The sequence below is a fragment of the Tinamus guttatus genome, unplaced genomic scaffold, assembly GCF_059628265.1.
Source record: "Tinamus guttatus ecotype Peru unplaced genomic scaffold, ASM5962826v1 Tinamus_guttatus_pri_ptg000749l, whole genome shotgun sequence".
In the NCBI taxonomy this organism is placed as follows: Eukaryota; Metazoa; Chordata; class Aves; order Tinamiformes; family Tinamidae; genus Tinamus; species Tinamus guttatus.
This window is the reverse complement of record NW_028289283.1, coordinates 1042701-1063299: the sequence shown is the minus strand read 5'-3', so window position 1 is coordinate 1063299 and position 20599 is coordinate 1042701. Positions and strand designations below refer to the sequence as shown.

The following is a 20599-nucleotide window of genomic DNA, read 5'->3' as shown; positions in this document are numbered from 1 at the left end:
CTTCTGTGGGGCCACATGGAAATAACAAGAACTGTTTTGTAGTTGACTTTGTAGCAAGTTTGAATTTGAATGTGATATTAAAGGTTGACAGAGACATTTATGTCTTTCAAACAAAGCAATTTTGTAGAATTTTGAAAGAACCAACTACTGTTCACTGATACAGCTTCGTTGCAAAAGAGAGCGCACCAAAGCCTGTTAATGAAATGCATATAGTCTGATAGGCAAAGCGTGCTTTTCAGCTCTTTTATTTGCCTTAAGATAAGGACCCCAGGGTCACATAAAACATGCTGTTAGAAGGCATTAGACTTTGTGTGTTACTTTTTTCTTCTAAAAAAAAAATTCTTTAGCCATTTCAAAATTTCTCTTAAGTGGCAGCTGCATCTGCTTGCCTTCAGCCACTATACTGAAGTCTAGCTGTTACCTCATGTTACTTCGTGCTACCTACTGCAATCACAGTAGGCCCCTGCAAGCTTCGGAAACTATTAATTTTAGTTTGTGCTGCTTCCCTATGGGAGTGATAAAACCTGGAAGTTTACCCTACAAAGAAGCAGGAAGAGCTTAGTAAGTGCACACCTGGTGCCCCACACGTAGAACACTCTCAACTGCGAAATAATACACTTTTTTTTTTTTTCCCCCAAGATTGCTACCCCTGTTGGCCCATTGCAGTGGATTGTGGATTTTGTTGTTTTTCTGATACCTGTGCTTTGTATAAGAAGGTAACGAAGTTGGTGATTTCGTGATTTTTTTGCTCTCAAACATCTTTCTGAAGCTGCCCTGTGTTTCACTGTTTTGTTTTTTGCTTATTCCGTGTTTGCTCAAACAATTGCATTATATGTTCACCTGCTAGTTTCCTTTAGGCCACCAGACTGCTGTGCTTATATGTTGTAATGTTCCCCCTGATGTGCTTGTTGTGCACAACTGAGTAACACTGGATAAATCTCTGGTGCTACTACAGATGGAAGGCATGGCATAGAATGATCCCAGAGGAACATGTTAACACCATAAATGTCTGCCTTTAATAGTAGATTAATATTGATTAATATTAATGCTGCTGCCACTTTTTTCCGTAAATAAAGTTATTTACTCTCACTGTGCCTCATGGCTGAGATCAGTCCCTTTCCTCAGAATCTGCTGGCAGAGATGAAAATGTGTCTGTTAGTGTGAAGGAGGAAGAGGAGGGCAGCCTCTTCTCTTTCCCACAGTTGCCTTCATCCACACCCAGCTATATACTGAGACATAGTCCTGGTTTTGTCTTTAAGCCACCTACTAAGAATATCTGCTTGAAATAGGAAATAAAAAATGTAAAAAACAGGTGCTAAGGAAAGGTAAGAGATATATTAACTGTTATACAAAAACCGGCTCCTTGGATTGATTGAGGATTTTATTAACATACACTCTTTTATCAGAGTCAACCAACCAGCTTCATTCACAGCTTGTGCAAAACATGCTAATGATCAACAGGACTGTGTTTTCAGTAAGTATAATTATTTAAAAATAATTATAAAATACAAAAGGAAAAGAACTCTGGTAGAAACAGCACATCACTTGCATAGCTTTAGGCGTATGGTTAATTCTTTCACCATATCACTTTTATTGAGGGAACAGTTCGAACAGAGCCTTAAACAAGTTGCTTTTCCCTTTACCATGAATCAAAGAGAAGAGCCCAGTTTCAGATTCTGTCCTTTTTGACTATATTTTAGTCCTTGAGGTAGCTGCAAGGCACTGCTGTTCATAACATAGCTGAACAGCCATAGATGATGTCGTTTCTTCATTGAAAAGTAGGGGGAAATTGCCCACATTTCTGAATAATCCTTCTTAGGGTAGAGGTTGATTTGAAACAAACTGATCACTTGTGCTTTTCAGAGTGCAAACAGATGGCCCTTGAGTTAAGAGAGGCTGTTGTACAAGTTGTAGTTCAGCAGTGTTTACAAAAGTGAATACCCTCCACTGCTAGGTGCAAGCTGCCCATAAGGATCAGAGGGCAGGGTTGTGATTTCCAAATGTAAATTGCTTCCAGACACAAGATAAAGTGCTACATGACTTCAAGGAAGGGCTTAGTAATTTTAATAATCAGAGTCATAAAAAAGAATAATGAGCAAACTCCATCATATGAGTTGAGCTCTAGTTTATGTCTGCTTACATTTTGTAGACAGTTTTACAGGGTAGCATCTTGCAGCTACTGCTGTATGTGATGCTGAAAAACATAAGTGGTATGTGGGATAAATAACAGTTTCTCAAAGGGAACATGGGAGTGGGCCTAGATTCAGTCTCATTTGCCTTTTCCTTTCCAACTTCTTACAACAGAGCCTCACCTTCAAGCCCTGACACTGAGCTCCTCAGCAGCTCTATCACACACTAAAGCCTAAGGCTGGGCTCTTGATCAGGAAACACAAGTGGAGCAATAGTTAAGTCAGTGTCCCCACTCTGTTCAGACTTTCTAGCCAGGCAATGTATCCTCAGAACAGGGACAAAGCCTTCCTCCCCCCAAAGAAGCCTAACTCTTGGCATCAGAATGGGTCAAAGAAGCCTTTGCTTCAGCTTCAGCATTTCAGTGTGTATACCTTATGCAAGAGCTCTAGCCCCTCCTCTCCCTGCAAAACCTCCTGCGATACATGTGATTCCTGGAGGCCTTCCACCTAGATGGCCACAGGGGATGGCACTGGAGAAGCCTGACTTAAGCAGTCTCCTGGATCTTGAGCTATGAATATGCCAGGATGAAAATAAGAAGGGCCCAGGGCAGTTGACAAGACTTACCCACATCTCTAAAGCCTCTCACAAAGGTTTCGTGTGTCCGTGTTAGTAACTGGGGCAGTGGGTAACTCGGTGCTAGAAGTAACTACCTTGGAGAAATGCTTACCAGGGTGTCCAACTTCAGCCACCGCAGTAGCTTCAATGAGGTCTAAGTTACTAAAAACTGTATACAGATACATAAGGATACTAACTGACAGATGAAAACAAACACTTCACAAGCATATTATTGTGATATGAGTTCTATTAACATGGAAAAGAAAGATGTTAATAATTTAAAGCTGTTAATAATAGCTTACAGTTTAGATCTGAATCCTGCAAACACTTGTGCAGCCAGGCCCCTGAAGACTTCACCTTCCAGTTGCCTAAATGCAGTACAGCAAGGGTTCAGCTGAGGAGCAAAAAGAAAGGCCATCTGAAAGGCCACTAACAGGTAATTTCAGGTATGTCAGGAGTCAATTTTTAGATAGATTCAAGCACATCTTGTGGCTTCAGAGCACCCTACCAAAACCCAACCTTGATATAAGCGCAATGCTCTTTCAGCAGCCTCAAGACTTCCAATGGGCTTGAAGCACAGCAAGAAAAAACTTGAGCCAGCACAAACCGCTTTAAGTAGTATGGAACTGTCTGGAGAAATTGAGCTTGACATCTATTCCTCATTTACATCCTTAGACAAGAAAATATTAAGGCATTTTTTAATCCACTTACTTAGAAACATGGAAATAGCTCAAAACTTTCCATGGTTTTTGAATTTTCATTAAGTAGTGAGTATACCGTTATCCGATTGCTTCATCTGCTTAAGAGGATCAATGCTGTTTTCCAGCTTCATTTTAGCACTGTCCACACATGAAGTTCCTGTAGAGGAAAAGAAAAGAGGAAAGGAATTATGGAGCAACATTAGAGTACTCTTTTCACAGTTTTGTGTACTTATTACAAATATCCAGTATGAAAATAATACGGGCGCATTATCACACTGACCCCTACTGAAAGTCTGCACCCCCAGTTCAGTTACCTCAAGTTTTTCCCAACATAGAACTATGAGACTAATACATATAGTATTATGGGGTTTTCTTTCTTTCTTTCTTTAATATTCCAAAATACAAGTAAAATAGGTGCTAAGGCTGCTTTTAAGGAAGACGTTATTGGATAAGTTAGCAAAGGAGTTCTATGTTAAATGGAATTGGACTAACTTGGGTTTAAGTGTTTACTTTCTTACTTTTCACTGCTACCCAACTGTACTTCAATGAAAAAGGTATGGTAAACACATCTGAAAGAGAGAAAAGCTTAAAAATCTAAGTGGAGGTACAAAAGTGTACTTCCAGAAGTACTGAATTTACGTCTGCCTACAAGTCCCGGCCCTTACATAGTTTCTCATTGTTTAGAAGAAACAGAAACTAGCATGTCCTGCAATAATGAAAAAAAAGATTGTTTACACAACTTTTCCACATAGCAATCTTATTTGTAGCAGCAGCACAAAGATCCAAGAGGATATCTTTGAAGTGCTTATCCTATGAAAAATGTGGCTACTTCAGCAAGTAACACAAAGAAACCTGTGCAATGCTTTACAAAAATTCATCCTCAGTAGTATGTGCTTCAGTTTGGCACTCATTCTTCTACATTTTCTTAAGGAAAAAAAATTCAAAATTTCCATATATGTTTGGAAGTATGTCCGTGAGTTCTTAATTTAGATCAACCTGATCAGCATAAATGATCTTTCATGCACATTTGCTGGAGCTTTTCCATTATGTCACTTATTATTTTACCTACAGTTGAAAGTCCCCAGACATCTGTTCAGAGTAGAAACAAATGAGGGAGTAAATAAAAACAGCTAAGTGTATTTTCACAGCCAAATCAGGGCTCTGCATAATAAGAATTTAATTACTCTGTAAGTAAAAGACTATTTTTATAACCCTGCTAGCTTTTCTAAGAAAAGGATAATGTGGTTTACCCAACAGTGTTGTGCTGTCCACTCGATCAGCATCTAGAGAGAGACGGGAATGGCAGAGTTAGCTTCCAAAGATTAGATTATGCCTTTTTTTAACTCCCAAAATGGCAATCTTGCATTTCTTTCAAATAACCTTTTTGACAAATTTCTTATGCCATTTTTCGGAAGAGTTTTTTCTAATCTTAACCCTAGTGAACTACGCAGTGCAAGAAAGCAAGCGAACTAATGCAAAGTGCAATTCAGCTTCCTTTCAAGACCAGCCAGGCAACAGACTCTGGGATTGTATTTAACAGAGTGGCATAGCAGGCTGACACAGTCTAAAGGAATCTGAAAACAGAATTTTTCTCAAGTCTCCTTGAGAAGAATTGAGACACATGAAGCTTGTGTTCAAACTGCTACCTTATACCTCATTAGTTTGTAAATAAGCTTGATCTCGAATAAACAATTACTGAAGAAGTGTTTTTACAGACAGTAAGAAACTCCTGAAATTTGAAAGTAGGAAAAAAAAAAACAAGGATTAAAAAATGTTCTTCACAGGACACACCAGACACACTTGCTTTTTTACCAAAAAATATAAGAACATGGGGGAAAAAAAAAAAGTGAAACTTGGTAGTTTGTAACCTAAAGGGCAGTTATCCAGTGTTGTTGGACTCTTGACTTCTGAACAAGATTTTGAATCCAGACTAAGATCCTGCTTCTTCCGAGTACTATGCCTGTGAGTAATCCCATGGAATGAAAAAGAGCAAATCTGTACGTTGGCAGTGCTACAGCACGATCTTCCAGTTGTTTCCAGTAATAATATCCCTTCTTATTTTGTATTTAGAGGCTAATTAAATACATCTTCTATGCTATTTTGAGATCAATGGCTGCCCTACAGTAAAACTTATTTTTAGGTGTCTGTATAGCAGACAAACTTTCTGCAACTTAAATGCTGTTTTTTTTTTTTTTTTGCCTTCATGAATGAAAAAAACCTGAATCTTGTCTAAATGCAGTTTTAATCCACTTACAGAAATCATTACACAATTGAGAGACTCACCTGCAATCTTTTGTATGAGGGCAAACACAAATCCTCCTATGCCCCACTGTGGAAGAATTTTAGTCAAAACAATTCCACAGACATTGTAGATCAGAAAGGGCTGTGAAATAATATTCTTCCCAAAATAACTTTCCCTTTATTTTCCTCAACTCTCTGGATAGCTCACAACCAGAGTGAGGATGTGAGCTATGCAGGAGAGACACATGTGGAGTAGTTCCACAACTCTCTGGATAGAACTGCCCTTACTAGGAGAGCATTAGAGAAATCTCCTTTCTCTTCTATCAATGCACAGCTGTCATTTTTGCACATTCCCCCCCTCTCCCCCCCGCCGCCCCTTTTTTAATATATAAAAAGCTCTTTACTGTTACTCCTAAGTGGTTTTATGAGTTGAGAGGATGCAAGAGGAAAAAAAAAAGTGAGCAAAGAGATCTAGTTGGTACAATTTAGTCTCCCCTTAGAGAAGAATTGTTACCTGTAGCATTGACTTATTTCCCATTATAATATGAACAACCCTGTACAGAATGGCATTCACTCTCCACAGCCTACTATTTTATACCCTCAATTTTTGTCCCCATTAGTCCCATGTAAAGCTTTATGTTATTGGGGGTACTGTTTATATCCTTCAAGATTTTCAGATTTCAAGATTTCATTCTCTCATTCTATGTTTAATAATATTATAAATATTTTGGTTCACTCAGATGATCCCATGAATTACTTCCTTCATTTCTTCCAGCCTTTCACTGACATTTCACATTGCACATAATGTGATACTGGATACTGAATGGATTAGCCCAGACAAGAGTTATACACATGAATAAAAAGAAACATAAACACAAGTAACCAAATACTAACAATAAAAGGACAAATCAAAGGTTAAATTGACAAGATTTCAAGACTTGAAATCAAGTCAATCAAGAAAGAAGTCCATTTCTGCTCTGTGTTCTAACTCTGCATGCTATTCATAAGCAGAGGGCCACCCTCTAGCTACACAGGGGTGAAAGCCTCAGGCCAACAGCTGGTTGTTCAAATAGATTCCTGCTAGGTACACAATCAAAATTCTGTCGTTAAAGAGACTTACATTACCTGGACTTCTCTGCTTGCAGATTTGAGCAGTCAGATCTTGTACATACTCTGGAAATTGTTTAAAGCTGTCCCCATAAGACACTACTTTTATTCCATGCAGAAGTATTTTTTCCTGGAGCTTAAAGAAGTGTTCTTTGTTTTCTTTAAGCACCACCATATAATGTTCTAAATCCACCTTATTCTTTACAGTGTAAAGAAAAAGAGCTTGGAATATCTGATCACGCAGGGTCTCTCCACAGCCCAAAAATAAAAAAAGACTTGGTTTGATACAGATTTTGAAGAACATCCTTTTAAGAAATTTAAACACACACAAATATAACACAAAATGTATTTACTACCATAAAGAAAAGGCAAAAATTGAAACTTTTGAAACATGTCCAGCTTTTTTTAAAAAACGGAGCAACTATCAGTATTAAACCTAATTAAGGATTTGTTAAAATTGGGATGAACTGATGTGTCGCTAGTAATGACTCCACAAACACACGTGTATCAAAAATTAAAGTCCCAACCCAAAAATTAGGTAAATACATAAATTTTTCCCATAAGTGCATTTTACATGGAAAGAATAATAATCACAGAATATAGGTTGATCTGTAAACAAAGAAAATTAATATTCTTGACAAAATGACTTTTCAAAATACCTACGGCATGACATTAAGTCCAGGATGTAGAGTTCATAACAACCTAAGCCTTTGAAAAAAAAAAAATGCATCCAAGCAATCAGTTGATGAAGAATCCTTGTACTAGCATCAGCTAACACACACAGTGAAATGCTAGCACAATTTGGATACACATTTTGATTCTGCACTGAAGTTCTTGGTACTTATCTCAGGATATTGGCCACCATATCGTATTTCAAAACTGACACACAACCGGGGATTGTGATTGTGGTTTACCAAGGGCACCCACTGCCCAACACCACAGCTGGCTTCCGGAGCACTACTGCCACTTTACCCGAGGCCCAGTTGTTTAATCTACATGATCTGACAAGACTCCAGTCTAAAGTAAGACAGTGCAGTGACTAAAAGAGAATAGCTTGGCAAAGCAGAATAAAACTTTACAAAAATTACGCATACCATAACTTCATCATCTTGAGTGACATCTTTATATCCTGAAGGATCTAAGACCATTCCACACGGATCTGTATACGGTCCATGAATATGCAGAACTCCATATTTTATATGGCCTCTTGCCCACTGAAGAACCCAAAGAAAATCATGGATATTTCATTACACTCTACTATTTATATATTACAAAAATATATGGCTGCCCTAACATATGAAAATGATGTAAAGCAAAGGTGACTTCTCTTAAACTTGTCTGCAGTACAGCAGAGATAATTGCAACTACTTCTTGCATAACTCATTTTATTATAATACGGGAATGACTGTTGGTATTGCAGATATTTGAAGATTTTTGGTCTAAGCAAGTGTTCACGTAAGAGACAAGTTCTAGCAAAGATAACAGAAAAGATACAAACAGGCAAATTAATTAAATTACCTGCTGGTTAAATCATATTTGTGATTGTAACAATTCATTTAAGTGGCTGAAATTATTTTTCTAAGGGGGCAAGGGGACTGGTTAATAAATGTGGTAGGAAATCTTTCATAAATTGTATCAGGTAATTAAGAATAGATAGATCACTTGTCTTTACAGCTTCCTTTACAGGTATACTTTACAAACAAAGAAGTGCTGACAGCCTTCTTTCAACCAAGAAAAGTCTTCCAATGAATTATAAGTACTGCCTACTCTTATGAGAAGTGGGAACATTTTTACAGCTCTCATCATACCTTACTCTTATCTTTCAAATCTAAAGATTCCATAGGTTTGCCCTGTTGTTGACCAAATAGTTTGAGCAAATTATCATAGTTTGTAGTCAGGACCATCGTGCCTCTCTCCATAAGCCTTAGGATGGACTGCAGAACAACGGGATTCTGAATGTGCTGTTCTAAATTACCAAACACCTCAATTAAACAATCCTGGAAGAAGCTGGGCTTGGTATCACCAGCCCGCTGAAGAAAGAAGACAGACAAACACTTCATCAGGATCACGTGCACCAATGTAACTGCCCTCAGTGGGAAAAACACAGCACTTGCTTATTTAATACCAAAGCTTTGCTTTTAAAGGGGAATTGTGTAACAGTTTTTATGAGTTCATTTAGCATATAAAACTGCTTCTCTGTGCTCTCTGATTGATAAAGAAGTTTCTTCATCTTTTTATCTGCTGCAAACCTGACTATACACATGCAGATCTCTCCCAAAAGGAACCTGTTGTTATACTTTTGGTGTACAGAAAACTCTTAGCATGTATTTCTAAATGCTGAACACATCCTACAGCTTAGCACTATGTACATGGCTATAATTATTTAAACTATAAGGCCTGGCAAAATGGTTAATAAAATCTGAAAAAACTCTGTAACTAAAAATCAACCGTTGAGAGACGGAGCATGTATGGACTTCAGAGAAATATGTGGTGCAGCAGTGAGAAGTTTGTGTGATCTAAGGCTATCAGTAAGGTCACGGGCTACACTATTTTCAGGATCTCTCTAGTTTAAGCCAGCAGAGCTATAAACTCCTCTTTCAGTTCAGGCCAACATTGCTGAGAACCTTTTAACAGTCAAGACCTTTGCTTGTGTTACTTATGACGGAAGTGTAATCTTTTCCAACAATTTTCTGCTAGACTAAAAACTTTTACAATAGCAATACAGTACTTCTAGTTTGACAATATATTAAAAGGTAAAATGCATCTTTTACCTATATTTATTTATATACACATATGTACACTTTACCCGTGTTTTACTGTATATAAACATAATAACTGTATTTAGGTAAGGTGTTACTATACAGAACTTTAGAATTCACTTGACTTCAAAAATTACAGATCATTAACGTGTGTTAATCCAGCAATATGGATGTTTTTAATCTCTTATTTTACAACATCTTGAAACTATCTAGCAAAAAGGAAAATGTTTAACTTGATATGGCTTCAGACACAGCAATTAAGAAATATGTAGATAAATTTGTTGTAGATAAATATCCCCCATGTCTCCCTGCTACACAAGTTGTTTTTCTCTGGGCAAGCGTATTTATTCCTCACAAACAGTTCAACTGAGTATGAAGCACATGATCACCAGAGTCACTAGTTTCAGAGGACTCTTCCAAGTTTAAGCATGATGCCACTCTCATATTGAATTTTCAATACTGTATTTCAATTTTTTTTTTCATACTTCCATTAACAATAGTTGCCTGGATTTTTGTTCACTTATGACTGTTGAACTTTCTGATGAATCCAACTCTGAGCCTTAAGCAAAATAAGGATGGTCAATAATTCTTAAGCCATCTACCTTAAAAAGGCCAAAATTAAAAACAGAAGTATTTATTGCTGTCAGCATTTGCAATTTAATCTTAATCAATATTTTAAAAACAAGAATTTGTACCTCAAATCTCACATGTTAAGCAACACACTAATAGAAATCAAGCAGGCAAATGATGAGTGAGTGAACAAGCAGTCATTTAGTGTCTACTGCCATTTTGAAGTTAGTGGAGATATGGCTATTCACACACCTGAAAAACATTTGTGCCTGAATTCAAGCCAAAACTTACCATACTCCCCAAAAGGTTAATTAATTTTGGTTAAGTGAATTTGTTTTTTGAAAATTGTTTACAGCAGGTAAATATGTCATTATCAGAAAACCATTACATCCCCTAAAGATTAATACTCATGTTTTCATATAAAAACTACTGAGCATTTTTACTCATAACACTGCTGACATGACATGAACAAAAATTTAAAAAAACACTTCCTTTCATAAGAATAAGATAATACCATTTACTGTTTATGTATATGGAGTTTAACTAAACTATAAAGCCAATTAACAAGTCCTGTTTCTGTAGAACAGCTAGTTTACACATGCTCTATAAAAAGGACAAAAGGTTAAGATTTTCCTGCAAAATCTTCTAAGTTGTTATCATTTATCATCTTGTAGCCTTATTCATTAGTCTCAAATGAGGATCTGCATAATCAACTGTCTTCAAAACACAAAGGAAAACTCGTAATTTATCTCAGTTCTTCAAAATTCTAAACACACAGGGCAGAACAAGTTGAACTATTTACTATTAAAAAAGCATGGTTAAAATGAAGAAATACTCAGGCATCCACTGTAAATCTGGAATTAAGATGCTCTGGAGTTTTTCTGCCTTTTCACAGTTACTATCAACATTACAGTTGTGTCTGTTACTTTATCAGGTCCATCAAACCAAATGACTAGGGCTTCACACTAATGTGTACTAAATAGTAAAAACAGATGGTACCTAAATTGTCAAAACTCAAATGTCATTCACTTAATAATTTAATAGAATTTAACCAGTTAATCTTGGATTTTCATTTCACCATCCTGAAATCCATGATATACAGATTTTTTATTGGTTTTATCTTGGTCTCTCTCCTGCTTCTGTGTTGGATTATTGAGCTGCTGTAAAACTCCTCCTTCTTGCAAGAAGCTCCTTCACTGGGACAAGGTCCGAAATACCTTTCTGCTATAACAAGCTCAAAGTGTAACAAGCTAATTCTTATAGGTCTGTCTCCCTCTGAGAACTTTCTCAAGCCATTTTAAATCTAAAAAATTTGAAGTACTGCATCTTGGCAAGAAAATTTGGCAACAGTATCACCAAAAGAAAAATAAGCATCTTGCCACAAGGTACTCTCAGTAGAGACCTTTAGAGACATTTTAGACCTTATTATCTCAGTAACACTTGAGGTCTCTTAAGAAAACAAAGATGTGAGAGTAAGTGGCAGCAATGACCACCACATTGTAATAGCTAAATGGATGTGAATAGCAAATTTAAGATTTCTCCACACCTATGGCTGCTCTAGATATTAACTGTAAACAGTTTTGAACATTATCTAATGGTACGCAATAAACACTTTTTTCAATGAGCACACCTACCACAGGACCCAGGCATTAGCACGGAGCAGCAGTTCCCTTAAGATAATGTAATAGACTAATACATTTTAACCAAAGGCTAGCACATTTACTTTTAAACAACCTTCCCTCACAGCAGTCTGGAGATCACATCTCACTAAAATCCACATACGCTTGAAAACACTGAGCTGGAAATAGGTCTGTGCTCAAAGCACTAGGAGGCTTCACAAGAACACCTAGTTTCGTACTTTCTTCCTTTTCTAGAAGATAAATGTTATTTAAAGGCCTATCCGTGAAACGAGCAGACCAAGGTCCTGTTAACGGCCACGCTGCCCCATCTGCACGAGCCGTTAGCGACACCTCGAGCGGCTCCGGGGGCGCCCTGGGCAGCGCTATCCGGCCGGGAAGGGGGAGGAGCCACGGGATGGCAGAGGGACCCCCCACCTCCTTGCGTTCCCCCGCGACTTGCCGGGACGGGCCGCGCTCCAGCGCCGCCACCGCCGCTTCCCCGCGCCAAGCGACCGTTGCTCGTGGCACGTGCCCCGCCCGAGCCCTCCCGCGTCGACAGGGAAACGGCCGCCACGAGAGCAAGGTTCCGCCCGAGCATGGTTCCTACCCCCGCTCCGCGGGAACCGGCACGGAGCGGGTCGGGAGCCGCCAGAAAGCTCCGGCCCCGGCGCCGAGGGGCCTCCCGCGGGCCGCACGGAGCGGGGGGCGCCCGGCCTCCCCGGCCGGCAGGGAAGAGGGCGCGTAGCCATCTTGAAAACGTTTGACCCTACACCCGTTCCTCACACGAAAACGACTTTTTTCTTATTTTTTTTTCTCCGCAAAAAACTCTGTCCCGCATTTCTGTGGGTCCCTTTCTCATGGGTTTGGGTGATAGCGCCGAGAGACGTTCTTTTCCACCACGGGAAACGTTGTTTTCCTCAAGGGAGGCCTGGCCTAGCAGGCGGCCCCGTCGAGCGCCCACCCGCCCTGCCGGCAAAAAGGGCAGAAAACTCCACAGCGGTGCCCTTCTTTTAACTACTTAAATTTATCAGCCGTTTCCCGCCCCCCGCGCGCCCCACCCCCTTCTCCTCATTACTGCATTGCACCTAACAGCAAAAAGACACTGCAGAATTAGCCTCAATTAAGTATTTCAAGGGTAAGCTTGATACTGTTGACTTGTGAAGTGTTATCATCAGGTAGCACACATTATGTTCAGTAATAGCAAAAATTACAACTTGGGATGATTCATCTGGTAAATTACCAGGTTTCTTTATTTAAAGTCACATTTGAAAGGCAATAGCCAAAGTTCTCCTTGGGTTTTCTTTTAAATTTCTTAAAGCTGCAGCCTAAAAACTCCAAGTACTTTCACCACAGCATGTTCTGGTGCAATTGGCTCAGTGCCACCGCATTCTCTTAACAGCAGCTCTGCGGATTTAATTAGATCACCTCATGGAAAGACCCAGCAGCACGTGAAAATCAGGTAGTCGGATGTGGAATGAATGTCAAGTGTGCCTAGGTATAGTTACCAATGCAGAACTGTGCCCACAAATTCCAGCAGCTAAACCATACTGAAAATAAGTCATTCCCCATTTGAGTTTTCAAATGCACATGGGGTTGGTGTACAGACTCCTGAAGGCTGGAAGTACATATTGGCAGTTTTAATTCTAGGACTTTAAAGATTGTGCTTTTTCCTATAGTCAGACACTCCTGCAGTACAACCAAAATTTAGAGGTTTTTTAATGCATATATGATACAATTTGAATATTCACCTTTGCAACAAATCAGTGTAATCAATGTCAAGAGTTGCATAGACATTCTGGGATAGTTAAGGATGGCCAGTTTTACTGATGAAACATAAAACCATTTTTATTATTTTTTATCCTGAGTTATTTGAGGAAGAATAGTTGTTTAGCCCACTAACTTGACTAACTTTTGATTTGTATAAGGACATTGTGTCCTGATGAATTTTATATGTAGTTTTTCCTAGGCATCACTTCTCACTTCATCATCTTTTAAATTACTGTATTACTTTGCCCCTAGAAAGACCCTTCTGTCCACTGGAATATGATGTTCATAGCATTAAGGAAGACTGAAGATAGAATCAGAGATAACAGAAAGGAAGAAGGAAAAGCATAACTGTAAGTCTCACATGAATATTGAAGTTTTGTTCAGAGAGGTTCTGCAATGCTTGTAGCTGTTCTGCCTTTCACCGTTGCTGCTCTCAGTCAGGGAGGAAGGTATTTTAACATGCTAATATTACAGGATTCAGTAAACCAGGTCAAAGGTCTATTTTATCATGTAGAACCAGGTGACACTCTGCTCTGAAAGCACACTAATGGTGCGTGAAATCCAGCAACCCTCTCCTTGCTGTTTCATTTCTCCTTGCCTTGTCATTTGACAGTGCATTGTAATAAAGTTGGAATGTATTACTACATAACTTGCTGAATATCTTAGAATATTTTGTCAGCTGTAGACAAGAGTCACTTGACTTGCTAAATATTTGCCTGAGCTTGAGATACAAGGTCAAACCTATCCTGCAAATCTACAATACCTACTATTCTTCTTTGTTTCATATTAAATTAAAAAATAATATGAGAGAGAGTATTTGTGAAGAAAGATCCTTGAAAGTTTTTCCGTTTTTCAATTTGTATCAATTCATCTGATAAATGTTATTACTTTTTTCTGTAAATCTACCCCCTTGATATCCTAAGACTACCATTACTCTCTTATTTAAAAATAACATTAATAATAACAACAATCATAAAATACGTAAGCTCCAGATTCCCATATGGTTAGAAAAGGTTAGAAAAGTCAGTAAAGTTCAATCAGTTATGTCTCCAAAGTAGCCATATAAAATATTATCTGAATTAGTCTTTTAGTTTATCAAACCTAGAACCAAGAGTGTGTATTAATTTTTATTACATTTCCTTAGTATATCTTCAACTTTGTATATTGCAGAAACAACTATATAACAGAAAAGAAAATTGGTATAAGGTTTAGATGCAAAAGTCATGATGAGAAAAAAATGAAGTGTATTGAAATGTTATTTTTGCAATACATACAAGTTTCTTTCAAGAAGCAAAGAAAGCTGATTACAGTTGCTACAGCTCAGGAACTCAGAACATGTATTTCAAATTAAATAACTAAAGAAGCTTGTCACTTGATTCAGCCTAAGATTTGTCTCCCATCTCAGGATAAATTCATATGTTTATCTAAGTTTACTAAACAAGATCTCAATTTGATGGCTTATTTGGGGATTTCTTGATCCCTTTGGAAGTATTGCCCAAAGTGATATAAGCAGGATAAGCAATGCAGCTGGTTATTTTTGGCTGGAGGAGGCCATGAATCTGATTATTCAGCTGTATTTTTGTGCACAGAGATGTAATATTGATTTACTTTGTCATCTTGCTGTTTAATAACTAATAAGAAAGTGAAATCCCAGTTTACATTATGCCAGAACCTGATGATTTGAAAAAACATGAGTGAAAAATCTAAATGAAAATGTATTGAGCTTGCTGAAAAGTATCTTTAAGACATCAACTAACTTGCATTTTAAGTTCTTTCATAACAGGAAGCCAGTTTGCTCTTGTTGCTAAAGATAAAATTCCTTTTACATGCACAATGGAGCTATTATTCCCCAATAGTTTATTTCCTTTTCTACTTTTGAGCTAAATGGATCTTAATAGTGTGTCATCTTTATAAACAGGACAGTTTATAAAATGCTTTGAGGAACTAAGATACGATCAGAAATGTGAAGCATGTTTTCAAAAGACAGTGTCAGTTCACTTACAGTTTAACTATGATTGAATATAGAGATAGATTTTCAAAAACAAGTTTTGAATTTGTATTTCCTGGATTGAATCCATATAAGCATAATGATATGATTGTAAAATAATTCAGTGTGTAACTAGTGGTGCACATTAGAGTTTATTTCTTAAGTTGCTTAAGTGGCAAGTGCATCCTCAGTGGGAGAAATAACATCTCTCTACAGTCTCCTTTTACTTAACAAAACACAGCTACGTGCAAGTTCTGCATTACCTTGTACCTACCTTTCTCAAACTGTCTGAGTCGTAGTCAGTAGTCTTCAGTGTGCACAGATTGCTGCTGCTGTCCTATACTTTCCATGAGATGGGGGGAGATGATGGGCTATGGCTTCTTGGAAACATTTTGGGAGGCCTGTTTCCAGTAGCTTGAAGGAGATCCTTCAATAGGACCAGAGATTTACAAACTGCAGCAGCAGTAAGCCAAAAAAAAACAGATACAGCTTTTTCACTGAATACAGGACAAAATACCAGAATATAATTGCATAACTATGTCCCCTTTTAGCTTCAAAAGTAATTTATGCTCTTCCATTTACCTTGTGTGTGTGTGTGTTTTTATTTTATTTTACTCTCCAATAATCGATTAATAGAGAGAATATATTTCCAGTACCATTAGCATCACTGAGCATGTAATCATTTCAGTATAGTCACATGTGGAAATATTTATATATTAAAGTGTAAACTACGGGGGGAAAGAAAGTCAAATATGATTTTGACAGTCTGTTTGACACTGATTTTTTTTTTGAACTGTTTATAACAGAGGCTGTATATATATAACAGAGGAGCTTGCTTGCTTTGAAAAATTGAGGAGTGCAACTGCCTGGAATGTCTTTTGATTACGTAGAAGGTTTTTTGCACCTTTCTGGAGTGAGGGGGAAACAAAGGAGCTTTATTCGAGGCCCTAATCTGTTCTGAATAGCATCTACCTGTGAAACATTGTGAAAGGAAGGAAAAACATTTCTGGGGAGAGGCAGAAACAGAAAGTTAAAGGGAAAATAGGGATAAAAATACACATCAAAAAAAAAAAGAACTACTACAAGCACACTAAGCACACTAGAGATAAGAAAATAAAGATAATACCTAGGAAGTTGCAAATACTCAGATTTTGCTTAAATAACAATCTGCTGATTAATGCAAGGGAAAATTAACCCTAGGTCAGAGAAATGAACCATAGGAGTATTATTTTAAGAACTTAACTGGCCAAGCTTTCTTGTCTGTCAGGTACTTGATGTTGAAAATGCTTGTGAAAATATTTGTAGAAATATTTTAATAAGGTCTTTGAATTTGCTTGAGCTGTAGCAAGAAGAAGCCCTGAGGATGGGACCCCATGACCCCACTCACTGGTGGCCAGACTGGATGGCTGATCCAGTGTACTGATCAAATGGGGAATTATATAATTTATATTATATAAATAACAGTGTTGGTTGCCCAGATCTCATATATATCCTAATAAATAAACCATTGCTTTGAGATGGTTCGCAATGTTGTCTCGCCTGAAATAAGATACTGGTGTCTAGTTATAGCTGAGGTTATCAATATCCATAATTAATGTATATTAAAAGCTACTTTTAATATCTTGCTTGAATACTACAGCATAAAATTTCTGCTCAGGGTATTCGTTCATTAACTCTCTCTAAGTCTCTTTAATTAACTCTTTAACTAAATGAGGCATAAAAAGCTCCATAATCTACATTTTTGCTAGCAAAAATCATGGTATTGTCAACTCAATCTTCTAATAGGAAACAAAATAAATAGAGTTAGATTAATTGTATTAATGGAATCTGAATTATAAAAAGTATTAGTTAGTTTGTAGGTATTTCTTTTACAGAGCCTGTTTTTTTAATAAATGGCTACCCTCTCCTGCTACAGTGGCTTCTCCTTACGGGGACTTTTTTAGCAGTATAGATGAAAAAATACTAAATATCAAATTTACCTGCCCCTCTGGCCCTTACAATGTGTCCCAGACTGAAAGACATTTCTTATGAGAAAATCCAAATGCCTCCAGGTAGTTTCACCTAGGCATTATTCCTATTATAATTAGTATTATTTGATTGTTTTTCAGAAAGATAGGAGAGTTAAAAGGTTAGAGTAACAGGAATATCGCAAGATTTAAATCTTGTTCAGGCTCATTGTTCATTTTCACTCTGTGTCTCCTCACCTACTAGATAGAATAAACAACTTGCACTGCCCTGAGATGCCAGAGAAAGAAACCCTGTGCAGTGGCATTTTATTACACCTATGCAAAACGCTAAGATTTGACTTGGTGACTCAAGGTGAATCATCACTGTGATGAAAAGCTTTTCAGGATTTTCAGTACACAAACTCATTGCTCTTTATAGTTCACTCTTTAACTTCTGTTAAAGACTAAACAGCAAACTGGCAAACTAAAACATCTCTGGAAACAAACAAAAAAACCTTCCCTATTGCTACACTAGACTACATAAGGATATACACATCACAAATATTTGTCTGGTTAATATTTATAAAGAATATTTCTGAAGACAGGCATCCCAGATGTGTCTCCTGAAAAAAAAAAACTCTGATGAGTAGTGCACACTGTTAAAAATCAAATTCGCTAAGCAGCTCTCCTGTTGCAAGTTGTGTTCTTGGCACACTGCACAAGCTACAGAAATTCGTATTTGGGCAAGAGACTGTAAAGAAGCGGTTAGCATATGTAGGATTTGATGTTTGTAATTAAGTAGATAAGATCCTTTCTGTTGCCTGTACTGCATTAAATTGCACGAAAAACTCCTCTATCCTTTCATGAAATTTAACTGAGAAATTATGTAAGGGTTAATGTTTGGAGTTTGACTAAGTGACATTTTGTATCGTTAACTTCTGTTTAACTTTCTCTAGTAATTTTAGTTAGATACTTTCTCTGTGTGTTTAAATTGTTCCATGGTTTTATTTGGGAATATAATGAATATGTTTAGAAAGGGTCCCTTGGGTTTAACAGTCCAGTTCTATATTTGAGCAGTGTTATTATAAAGCAGTTATAATCCATCCTACAGAAGCTGAGTTTCACTGGTGGAGGTAGCAATTATTATCTAAAACTTGAAATTAAATGCTTTGGAATGAAAGCACTATGTAAATACATTAATGATTATTACATATAGGATAATGTCTTTTAAGTGACTGAAAGTAAGCTGAATAAGAGATTTAACTGAGAGCTGAAAAAAATTGCAGGTTGCAAGTTATTACTTGGAGAAAACATATCTCAAGCTTTCTATGTTAATATATGCAAATATATTTAAATAACTCATACAAAGCTATTACAGGAATGTTACAGTAAGGTTCAAGATCAAATATTTAAAAGTGAGGAAATGCAAAAGTAAATGCTGCCTGTACATCCCTGATTCGCTCACTTGGAGGTTCACATTATTATGCTATGTTATAGGAATGCATACTCCTCCCCACCCCCACCCCATCTACAGTTTTTAGTACACAGGATGAATGGTGCTTCCTACGTTTTTTTTTCTCTCTTGCTTGTCAAATGTCCATCCTTTGTGCTTAGATTGCAGAATGTTGCACATTCTCGGAGCCATCTCTCAATATGAGGCTACTTGTTTCAAAATGTTCTCTTTAGTAAAATGCTTTGCAATTTATTTCTAAACATCCTGCGAGTTGAAAAGGAGGTCTTATCCCTATTTGAATGATGGGAGAGAAAACACAGTACAAGTAAAATAACAGTTCTTAACTTGGGTGCCTAGTTTACGATGTCTGGAATCTGTTTTCTCATACTGTTTTGTATTTAACAGTACTTAAACATTCAAGGCACAATCTTGCTGACTTCAGTGGTAGCTAGCAGAGTTAAGCATTTCTCCAAATTGGAGCTGGATTCTCAGACTTTGGATCCAGATAATGAAGTACTAAAGAATTTGACGCACATTTGACACTAATGACATACTAAAAATTTTGTCAACAGGATTTGTCCTGATTATCATGGCAACTCTGTTAGTGGAAGAGACTGAATCTACCTCTTGAGTATGGCTGGACTGCCTTAAATTTATATACCAACAACTAGCCGTTTCCCCTTATTTTTTGCCTCCCTTCACCCTAGGTCACTTTGCTGCCTATCTTAGCAACCCCACAAAACACAAATCTACTTTGCTTGTTCAAAAAATCCCACTCTCTGCCCTTATGCCTTCAGCATACACTACAACCCCAGGTTTACCAGACTATTTGCCCTTATCTCTTCTTTCCTCTCTCATTTTCCCCCAAGACATTTAAGCTGAGTGACTGCAGAGGGAGGAAACCATTTAGCTCCTGAGAGAGACAAGACCACTACTTACAAACAGCCCCAAGCGTAACTTCAGCCCTTAAGCTAGCATGATGGGGAAAGAGTGGCTGCTGAGTGGTAAAGCCATGCTGACAGGTGCTACACACCTAAAGCCTTTCCAGCCGGGACACCTCCACCTGGCAAAAGCCATCTTGCTCCGATGCATAGTGCAGAGACCACAGGTGAGAGCAGCTGCCATCTCTGCCTCCCTCGGGCCACAGGCTTTGCTTAGGCAACAAGTTGCCACGGCTGCCCAGGGAGCTGTTGATGCGCCCTGAAGTCTAATAAATGCTCTGGGAAGATTCATAGAATGAGAACATGATAAAAACGTCCTTAAATAATTTGCAATAAACTCCATCTCAATTAGCAGAGCTGATGAAATCTGACCTCCTGAGGACTGGTAGCTTTCCAGGGACTAGCTTTCACTGATTTAAAGCCAGTTTTATGTTTTCTGCCAGTCCCTTGCTTTCTGAGGGGAAGGCATAAGCTCCTGCCTGCCTTCCCAACAGAGGGGTGAAGGGAGTCTCCCTGCCCAGCTGCTGACATTACCAGTAATTAAGTGGGTGTGTAATAATTTTTGAGGTCTCTGCGCTTTGCTCAGATTTGGCTGGAAGTGCCCAAGAAGTTAAAGAGCTGTTGGAGGGGGTGGCATGATGGTGTTCGCCTTGTGCCTTCAGCTGACCCAGGTCAAAAAAGAAGGCTAGACCTAGCTAAAAAATAAATGTGCGCCTGAGCTCCCAGCGCTGGTATCATCCTGGTGGGAATCAGTTGTATTTGA

At 37.9% G+C, this 20599-nt stretch overlaps 1 protein-coding gene across 1 annotated transcript; it reads right to left on the bottom strand.

The window, feature by feature from the left end:
* Positions 1 to 3505: 3505 nt before the first annotated feature.
* Positions 3506 to 12340, bottom strand: SIRAL2 (SIR2 antiphage like 2). Its single transcript, XM_088537378.1, is given in 8 exon segments — positions 3506 to 3603; positions 4697 to 4729; positions 6813 to 7065; positions 7067 to 7099; positions 7889 to 8018; positions 8604 to 8824; positions 10039 to 10112; positions 12178 to 12340. Coding segments are annotated over 8 exon segments (1005 nt in total).
* Between the last annotated feature and the right edge of the window lie 8259 nt (positions 12341 to 20599).